Below are 9,191 nucleotides of genomic sequence, written 5' to 3'. Positions count from 1 at the left end.
AATGTCTATGTGGCACTTTTGACACATCGGTTGGAGATGCTCTAAGTTACCTTGTTTGAAAGGGCTATAATTGGTATTTAATCCTCTTTGGTAATAGTATGGATTGCAGATATGGTTAACCCGGCTTGGAACAGACAATACAGAAGTTCGCCTTCCGGAATAGAAACATGATTAGAAGCATCCATGATCGGTTGAAGCCAAAAAAAAAAAAAAAAAAAACCCACAAGTGATTGATACAAAGAGCAGTGTAAATTATATATGTATGATATAATGATGTATGGTTAATTGTAACTTGTGAATTAAATATTAGTGTTCCCAAGTTCTCTTTTGAAAGCCGTTGAGCATACATCTGGGTGGGACAAATCGAAGACTCACAATGGTCCTGGATTACCTAACATCTGTAGGAATGATAAGTTGATTTGTAAACACCGACTGTGAATGTCTTTTGTTAGATTGCTTCAGAGCCTGTAGCCATGCAAATGCTTGGCCCATCTTCTAGCCATGTAAGGATCATGGTAATCCCAAGTTTCTACACTTGCACTGCTAGACCTCCCACAAATGATTGCATCGCTCGTCCCAGAAGCAGCAGCTGCTCCTTCTGTTGCCTTACTTTTGCTGTCTCCTATGCTCACCACAGTTTCTCCTGTTGTGAAAGGTTCGTCAATCTCACCCTCCTCAATATAACTATATCCCACACAGATATGTCCACACACACCCAATTCCACCAAGATTTTCCTTTCTTCACCTCCTCTTAGCTCTCCTATCCTTACGATCCTACTGCTTGCCTCCTCCCCTATTCTGATTCTCAACTGGACTTCTCTAACGATGCCACCTATGAGTGTTCCTAGGAACTCTTCAAACTCATGCATGATAAACCCATTTGAAGTGCCAAAGCCAAATCCTACATGAAAGCGATGGACTGGAATCGGCAACTCCATGCTCATTGCAGCATGGTAGGATTGCGTTGGGCTGTCAGACAGATGCAGGATACTGGACTCTGGATTCTTGTATGCACGATCTTCAAGTATCTTGATTCCTTTCTTGATCCCTTCTACTGGATCTGCTTGCCCCATATAGAACAGACGGTCAATAACCTGTTGGGCCATTCGCTTCCCATAAGATGTCATGCGTCTCAAGGGGAAGAGACGGGCAGCAGCTGATGAGTAGGTAACAATGGCCAAACGATCAATAGGTCTTAGAGAGAAAACCACCAGTGCCATGCACTGCTTGAGAAGCCTCAAGTGTGGCCCATTGGGGCTAGCAACCAAGACCAAGTCTGTTGCTCGTTGATGTGCTAATTTCACGGAAAGATATGCCCTATCTGAAAAGGCACAGAGAGTAAAAGGCTTTGGCCTGGTTGGTGATTGTAACAATGATGAGGAGCTACAGCTTTGGTGATGTGGGGACGGATGGTACGGGTATGGGGTGCACCAGCTAGGGGGTGCACTAGGTGGGATGGGTATTAGAGAGAGTTGGAGACGGGGCCAATTAGGCATATGATCAGGCTCAATTGGGTCATCATCATCATAGTGAGCAGAGCGCAAGAAGGAGCGCCTGTGGATACGGAAAGTGGCAATGGAGTCATCAAGGATTTGGAGGATGGGGTCAGGTCGGTTGCAAGACGAGAGGGAACCCCCAGGTGGGTTCAGATTGCGGGGCAGCTGAGTCCAATGGGCACGGCAGATGGGGCAGGTAACACTACCATGGCGGACATTGGAGGAGATGCAGGCAAAGTGGAAAGCATGGGAGCACTGGGCCGTGAATATAGCAAGACCTGGGGTGCTGCTCTTGCTATGGTAACTCAGAGGGTCTAGACATATTGCGCACAAATTCTGCCACGAGAATCAACAAATAAAAAGGTAAGAAGACAGATCTGGAAAGAAGAAAACATATTGCAATGACGAACTCAAAATGACTGGAACTGCAATCTAACTGGTGGATGTGTATTGCTCAAACATGTACATTTTCTATTCTAGTCCAGGTCTGGATATTAATAGAAATTTTTATTATCATTACTCATGCATTGAAGAAACCAGTAGTTCAAATATGATGCATATGGATTTGGAATTATTCATAAATCTGATGTATTGCTGAAGCTCAATTCTCAAACAACTGCTATCTGTCAAAGGTTATGCATTAATTCACTGTATTAAGAGTAAAGTGATTGTGATCTAGTAACAGCATGTCTTGGTGCAACAATCAAGTTCTCCATCATCATATTATCCTTTTACCTTAACAAAGGAAGACCAAAAATATTTTGGTAGGAGTAACTTTCAACAAAAAAATGTTCATTCATATCATTAGCATAAATTACGATATGTCAACAATTATTATGCTCGGTGTGGGGTCATGTGCAGAGGGGGTTCAATCTGTTGAAAATAGAACCAGTTCGTTTGAAGATTATGCACCAAAAGTATAGTACAAATTAAAGTATTGAAAACTAAATAAAAAAAGGGATAGGTAGGCATGAAACTCTAATAGTTTAAAATCATCCATATCACAAATTGGTGAGGCAGGGCAGGGTGTGAGTTTCACGAACAGAGCGGGGCTTACGATTCAAGAATGAATAACATGATATCATGAATTCATGACAGCCAGTGCTAGTAGCAGGTGGAAGCAAATTTTAAAACGTGGGATCTACTGTCTCTGGGTGCATAATGGTGGTGGGATGGGAGTCTCAACTTGACTAATGTGCATGTTTCAGGGGCATTCATTCAAATGTCATACTAGTCTTGTAAATATTATGTCATTTCCCAACTGGACTGTGTGAAAAGAGTAGAGTCCCGCTCCCCAAATTTCAATTCATCTGTCCTAGTTTCATATTTCCCAATTCACAGCCACCTGGGAAAACAATTAATTCCTCAATTTTTATGTATGTATATATCGGCTCAATTAAAGCTTTACAGCCACTCCACACACCCAAAAAAAACACAAACAAACAATCAGAAAAATCCCAACTCTTCCTTTCGCCTTTCTTTCTTTCTTTGTTTTCCTGTTGGGGATGGGACTGAGGAGGAGCAATAGGATAGGATTATTCTAGAGAGTAAAGAAGTTTGACTGAGTGAATGGCACACCAACAACAGCAGGTTGTGGCAAGAAAACAAAACAAAACAAAAATAAAAGAGGCACCTTAGTTGAAGTTGAAGGCATATTGTTACTCTTGATCGTAAATTCCGTTTCCTTTGCAACTTCTTCTCCTGAGATATTCTTTGGGTTTGTGGGAGACACCGCTGAAGAACCTGAGATCTATAAGTATAAACAAAACAAAAAAGAAGAAGAAGAAAAAAACCAAGTGTTTAAAATAACATACAGATACAGACACAGTAGCAGAAGAAAATAAGAAAATCCAGGCGAGTTATACATGGTAAAAAAGAAGGGCAAGTGAAATGACGCAGCAAAAACATAAAGGAGAGGGTCCAACTATTTGGTTCTTTTTGAAATTTCCTGATTCGACAATCAAACTAGTAGCTACAATTGGGAAAATAATAATTGTTGAATTGGGGAAAGAAGATTTACAGAGGCAGTGGCGGTGGCGTTGGTATGATCGAAGACGATGGGATCCACAAGAGCCTTTCTCCGGGAGAAGGAACCACAAGCATTTGCAGCTGCCACCACCATTTTCTTCGCTGCATTTCTCAGTTTAGATTTTGACGATGCTCCTCCTCCTGCTCCTCCCATTCCCATGCCTCTCTCTCTCTCTCTCTCTCTCTCTCTCTCTCTCTTCTTCCCACTATTACTACTACTACTAAGTAGTAAGTAGTAAGTAGGTAATGAATGCTCTTCTTTTTGTTCCTCCGCTGCTACTATTGCAATTTGCAATGCAGACGACAGTGAGAGTTTCCCTTGCCTTCTTTTATCCTTCCCTAAATTAAGGAAGGGTAAATTGAATTAAGCGTTGCGTTGTTTTAGAAGCTACAATATAGTGATATACATACACACACATGTATAATATTAATAATTATAATAATGTATTGGTTTACCACTTTATTGCTCTTTTATCATTTTTTACCTTTTCTTTTGTCTTTTTTGTTTTCCAGAGACTCACCTTTTATTTCTACCCCAGCACCCAGCCTCTTTCCTTTTATATTTTCCTCTCTCTCTCTCTCTCTCTCTCTCTCTCTCTCTCTCTCTCTCTCTCTCTGTGGTACTGGCACTGGTGACTGGTATATTTATTATGTACTTCAAACAATTTCCCCACATCAAAACTCCAAGATTTATTATTAGTTATCCTTTTTCTGGTTTAACAAGGATAATATGTGCGTTTGGGTCTGCCAATCCAACTCCCAAGGTAAAGCATATAAGGAAAAGGAAAAAAAAAACAGAAAAAGCAAACGAGAAAAAGACCGTTGGGTTGTATTTTGAATTTCAAAGTTTTGCAAAAATATAACATCTATGATGGCAGACAAACTAAAGTTAACAAAGTAACTGGATGAGTTGGCGCCAAAAATGCTTTTCTTCCTCTTCAATTTGCATTCCGTTCCATATTTTCCATTTGGTAATTGCTTTTCTTCCACTTTCCCGTTCTCAAACATGGTAATTCTGACTGCTATGAAGGAGTCTCGATTTTTTTTTTTTTTAAATTATTTTTTTTATAACTTTCGCTTGGTGTCGTTGATGGATTTTCAACATCCCTTGGCATCGATCTAAAGTATTCTGGATGTCATGTGAGTTTAGGATTAGGATACATGTACATCCTTGCTTGCTAACAAACATGAATGTTGATGACCAGTATGAGTATCGTTCTCAAGAATTAAAAAAGCTTTTCACTTGAGTGAGGAGAAATCATGATATCCTCCAAGGTTGTATCCAATTAATGCACCTTCTAGTTCTACCAATAAAGAGAAGAGAAAAAAGACAAGACATATGGGAAAAGGATGATCGAAGAAACCCTGAAATTCAAAACAAGTTTCCTTTAATTTGGAAAATGACTGATGCACTAAAGATAACTATTGACAGTACTAGTAGTGAGAGAGAGAGAGAGAGAGAGAGAGAGAGAGAGCCAGGGAATCTCTTTTGTGACTGACTGACATATGGGAAAGCTTCCAAAGATATGTGCTTGTCTTGACTCTTCATTCTTGCACATGAAAAGAAGGAAAAATTAAAAAGCAAAGGTTGCTGTTGTCCTCAACACTCAACTCAACACCCACAAAACAAAAGCACAAATATGTTTGACTGCTTACACAACCTTGTGCATTTGACCCGGTCAAAGCCATTCAATAGCGTCCAATCCAATCCAATCATATTTTAAATCTTAAATTGATTAGGAGATGGCCTTTTAGTCTAATTCAATCGAGTGCTTATTTTTTGTCCGTCTGTCTCTTTGTGTTTATCTGCAGACTGCAGTCTTTTTCTTGAACAAAAAATTATGTCAATGTCGTATTTGTTTGGTGAGTGAAGCTATGGCTGGTATCTTACATAATTAAGCGAAATAATTTAGGCGCACCTCACTCAACCACTAACATGTTCTAATCACAAATATTATGACCACATATATATGAATCATGATGGTCGTTGATAGATTTCCTTTCTTGACTGCTACGACTGGCCCTTCTGTTACCTTCGGCTTTCCTTCAAACCCGGAGTTGCAGAACCTTCAAAAACAGTTCGCGTTTGAAGCTTGAGCAAAAATAAAATGATTGACTAGTTCTTCTAATATCTTCCCGGGACATACTAGCATGTGAAGGTCTTTGAAGGGTATGCTACTATGCTAGCTACATATTGTTTGTTCTACCCCGGAAAATTCATCTGCGGCAGCCCGGTGTTGGCCGAGGGATTGTTTTCGTGTTGTTTGTGTAGGGGTGCCACTATTGGCAGCTAAAGTTCCAACAAAAATATCGACTCTAATCAATCAATTGTGAATTGGGTTGGGAACTGACCCAATATAGGTTCTTTTCTATGCCTCAATGAAGAGGATTTCAATATTTTTCTAATGCGAAGATAAGAACAAGCAGAAAATAAAAATAACAGAAATGAAAATGAGAAACACGATCTGGAATTGAAGATTTCTCGATTCAGTTCAATATCAATTCAAACTCAAAGTAAATGATAGATAGCTACCCTAAACTGATGATTTCTCTACTCAGTTAATTGTAGCTATAGACTTGAAAAAATAAATGACAGTAATGAAAATAATGAATGTTCATATATGGAGATTTCTCTATAAACATTGTAATAAAAGTAATAAAAGTAAACAACATAGCTTGAAGATTTCTCTATTCAGACTTGGTACATAAAAAGTAAAGGATTTGGCCTAGCTACTGGGTATCAATACCAAGTGTTGGCAGAGCATAAAAATAAAAAGATAACAATCATGACTTGACAACTGGTTATCTTGAAGGAAAGGCAATTTGTTTCAAGCTTGAGGTTTTCAAGTGTTGAAGACGTTGAGCATGTTTGAGAGAGTTGTGTTGTGTTGATTGTTGACGACTTCTCCTTCTATTCATAGAGAAAATGAGGTGGGTTGAGTGTTGGGACTGGTAGCCAATGAGAAGTACTTAGTTGCCATTAATTTTGGTGGGTGGATTGCTGAAAAAGCAAGCAAAATTGGTGTTGTTCCGGTGAAGCTCCCTAGGTAATTCAAAATATCTTCCAAGCAAAACTTGTTTCCCTCCTTCAGCAGCATACTTTAATATTTCTACTCAAAGGTATAAACTTCCCCAAACTTTCAACTCTCTTCATCTGTTACGCAGTAACAATAAAATGGTTCAAATTGTAGCTCAAAGGGATGCGAAATCAGGTGTCGGGAGTACTTCAGCTTGGAGCTTTCCCCCCTCATCTTTTTGCAAAAAGCCACTCCACGGTGGTAAGTCTCATCTTGTGTGTTGGTAATATTATTGTTCAATATTATCATTATGATTCACTTATTTGGTGGCTACAGAAGAAAGATGAGTTGCCTTTTGAGTATCCCATCTCACAAATTTGTGGTAGAAGCTTCTCTTGTAGCAGTCCATAAATCTCAGCGGCCTGAGGATGAGATCTGTCCCCAACAAAAAATATATGGCTCCTGCCCTTCACTTCTATTTGACTAAAACCAGGAACTTTCTTCACTCTTCTCTCCTTCATCTTCTTTCTTACTTGAGCAAATTCTTCCCACTTCCCATGTGCAGCATACACGTTAGCTAAGAGTACGTAAGCCCCTGAGCTGGCTGGCTCTAACTCTAGTAGCTCCTTACCTATACGATTTGCCATTCTAACATCACCACCGTGCAACCTATATGCACCTAGCAATGCCCCTAGAACAACAGCATCCTGCTCACAAGCAGGCATTTCTTCGCATACCACCCGTGTAGCCTCATCCACCAATCCTGCTCGGCCTAAGATGTCCACAAGGCAGGAATAGTGCTGACCATTTGGTTTCAAATCATAAGCAAGATTAATTGAATTGAAAAGCTTTTGACCCTTCTCGACAAGACCAGCATGATTACAAGCTGATAAGACTCCAACAAAAGTAATCTCGTCTGGCTCGGCTCCTGATCGTAGCATGCGTGCAAAGACCTGTAATGCGTAGTGACCATATCCATGGTTTGAATATGTTAATATCATTGCAGTCCATGATACCGCATCCTTAGCCCCAAGATGCTCAAAAACAAGCCTAGCAAAGGTAACATCTCCATTCCTGGAATACATAGTAACAAGAACATTTGCAACTAATGTGTCATGATCAAACCCATGAGATATGACCAGTACATGAGCTTGCATGAGCTCCATCATGCCCTCACATGAGCTCAACATGCTAGTGATGGTAGTTGCATTAGGCCTAAAGCAAAACCGAAGCATGAGAATTACGTACTTTAAGGCTTCCCCTCTGGACCCACTTTTGGCGAAACCACCAATCATCACATTCCAAGTAACAATATTCCTTTCCCGCATCAAATAGAATAGCTCGCTAGCTTCTGTCATGAGGCCTTCGTGAACATATGATGTGATCATAGCATTCCAAGCAGCTACGTCTTTGTTAGGCATCCGATCGAAGTACCCCCTGGCAAGTTCAACCATATTGTTGTCTGCCAGACCTGTAACCATAGTTGTCCAAGATATTGCGTTCCTTTGAGGCATTGAATTAAAGAGTTTGATGGCTTCACTTACTCTATTCGCATTTAGATAACCTGAGAGCATGATATTCCAAGTATATAGGTTACGTTGCGGCATATTATTGAAGAGATCGAGTGCCTCATCTAATTGATCATTCCCAACAAAAGCCTTGATCATAACGGTCCAAGAGACGGTGTTCCTTTCAGGCATAAGGCCAAAAACATGGCGAGCTTCATCAATCATGCTGTTGCGGGCATAACCCAGAAGCACAGTAGTCCAGGAGACCACATTTTTGACAGGCATATGATTAAAAAGCCGGCGACCCTCCTCAACTTGTCCGCAACTGAAATACCCAGAAATCAAACTGGTCCAAGAGTACACATTTTTGTTCGCCATGTGATCAAAAACTTTACGAGCCTCATCTATATGGCCGGCTTTCACATAGCCGTTAATCATTGAAGATTCAGCAACAAGACTACTTGTGGGCATCATCTGGAAGAGCTTCTCTGCATTGGGAAGATCGTGGTTCTTCAAGTAAACATTAATCATGGAAGCATAAGAGACAGCGTCCCGTTCAGGCATTTGGTCGAACAGATTCCTTGCTTCTTTGACTTTGCCATAGCGGCCGAGATTTGTTATCTCAAAGTTACAGCTGTATACATTAAATGCTTTCGATAGGGCTGGAATCAGATTTGGCCTTTGGAGACAGCCTTGATGCAATTCCAAATTCGGTTGTCCCTGAGAAGAAGCATTGAAATGGCCGAGGGTTTGAACATGGCGGAAAGCTTTGAAAGATGGAGACGGCAAACGGAGGATGGCATGATGATGGCTACTAAGTCTAATACTGACAGTATATGCCATACTAATATTGTTACTCGTTCAACGAAAACATTGTTGGCTTGCTGTGAGCATAATAAGCTTCAAAGAAGATAACAAGTTCAGTGATGATAAAAATCCCAAGAGAGGGAGATGAACTCATACTTTCTTTAAATTAAAAAAAAGCTTTGAAGTAAGAAAGAAACAGGATAACAATATAAAACTCCCAAAAACTATAGGGTCCATTTTAAGTTGAGGAAAAATATGTTTCAAATAAAAACACTTGGACCAAAAGCGCTTATGAGAAGAAACATTCCCAAATCATCCTCAAATCAAGGGAAAAA

The 9,191-nt window shown here is 40.1% G+C and overlaps 2 protein-coding genes across 4 annotated transcripts; both read right to left on the bottom strand.

Moving 5' to 3' along the window:
* Positions 1 to 244: 244 nt before the first annotated feature.
* On the bottom strand, positions 245 to 3,877 carry LOC110768633 (E3 ubiquitin-protein ligase WAV3). Of its 3 annotated transcripts, none has more exons than XM_021972451.2 (3): positions 3,517 to 3,877; positions 3,130 to 3,246; positions 245 to 1,832 (listed from the first exon to the last, which is right to left on the bottom strand). In XM_021972451.2, the coding sequence occupies exons 1-3, from the start codon at positions 3,682 to 3,684 to the stop codon at positions 459 to 461; spliced, it is 1,659 nt and encodes a 552-aa protein (XP_021828143.2). In that variant the 5' UTR covers positions 3,685 to 3,877; the 3' UTR covers positions 245 to 458. The 3 variants fall into 3 exon arrangements, with proteins under 3 accessions (XP_021828143.2, XP_021828144.2, XP_021828145.2); XM_021972452.2 differs by having other exon boundaries at positions 3,130 to 3,239; positions 3,517 to 3,656; XM_021972453.2 differs by having other exon boundaries at positions 3,130 to 3,230; positions 3,517 to 3,656.
* Positions 3,878 to 6,187: 2,310 nt separating this feature from the next.
* On the bottom strand, positions 6,188 to 9,093 carry LOC110768590 (uncharacterized). The gene has a single exon (XM_021972377.2). The coding sequence runs from the start codon at positions 8,890 to 8,892 to the stop codon at positions 6,850 to 6,852; it is 2,043 nt and encodes a 680-aa protein (XP_021828069.2). The 5' UTR covers positions 8,893 to 9,093; the 3' UTR covers positions 6,188 to 6,849.
* Between the last annotated feature and the right edge of the window lie 98 nt (positions 9,094 to 9,191).

The sequence above is a fragment of the Prunus avium genome, chromosome 4 (genome assembly GCF_965620075.1).
Source record: "Prunus avium chromosome 4, drPruAviu1.hap1.1, whole genome shotgun sequence".
In the NCBI taxonomy this organism is placed as follows: Eukaryota; Viridiplantae; Streptophyta; class Magnoliopsida; order Rosales; family Rosaceae; genus Prunus; species Prunus avium.
This window is presented reverse-complemented; position numbering and strand designations above follow the sequence as displayed.

Coding starts and splice junctions, on each gene's coding strand:
- LOC110768633 (XM_021972451.2), bottom strand. CDS start 3,684: ATGGGAATGGGAGGAGCAGGAGGAGGAGCATCGTCAAAATCTAAACTG. Junction 3,247..3,516: donor ACGCCACCGCCACTGCCTCT/GTAAATCTTCTT, acceptor TTATACTTATAG/ATCTCAGGTTCTTCAGCGGT. Junction 1,833..3,129: donor TGCCTTCAACTTCAACTAAG/GTGCCTCTTTTA, acceptor TTCTCGTGGCAG/AATTTGTGCGCAATATGTCT.
- LOC110768590 (XM_021972377.2), bottom strand. CDS start 8,892: ATGGCATATACTGTCAGTATTAGACTTAGTAGCCATCATCATGCCATC.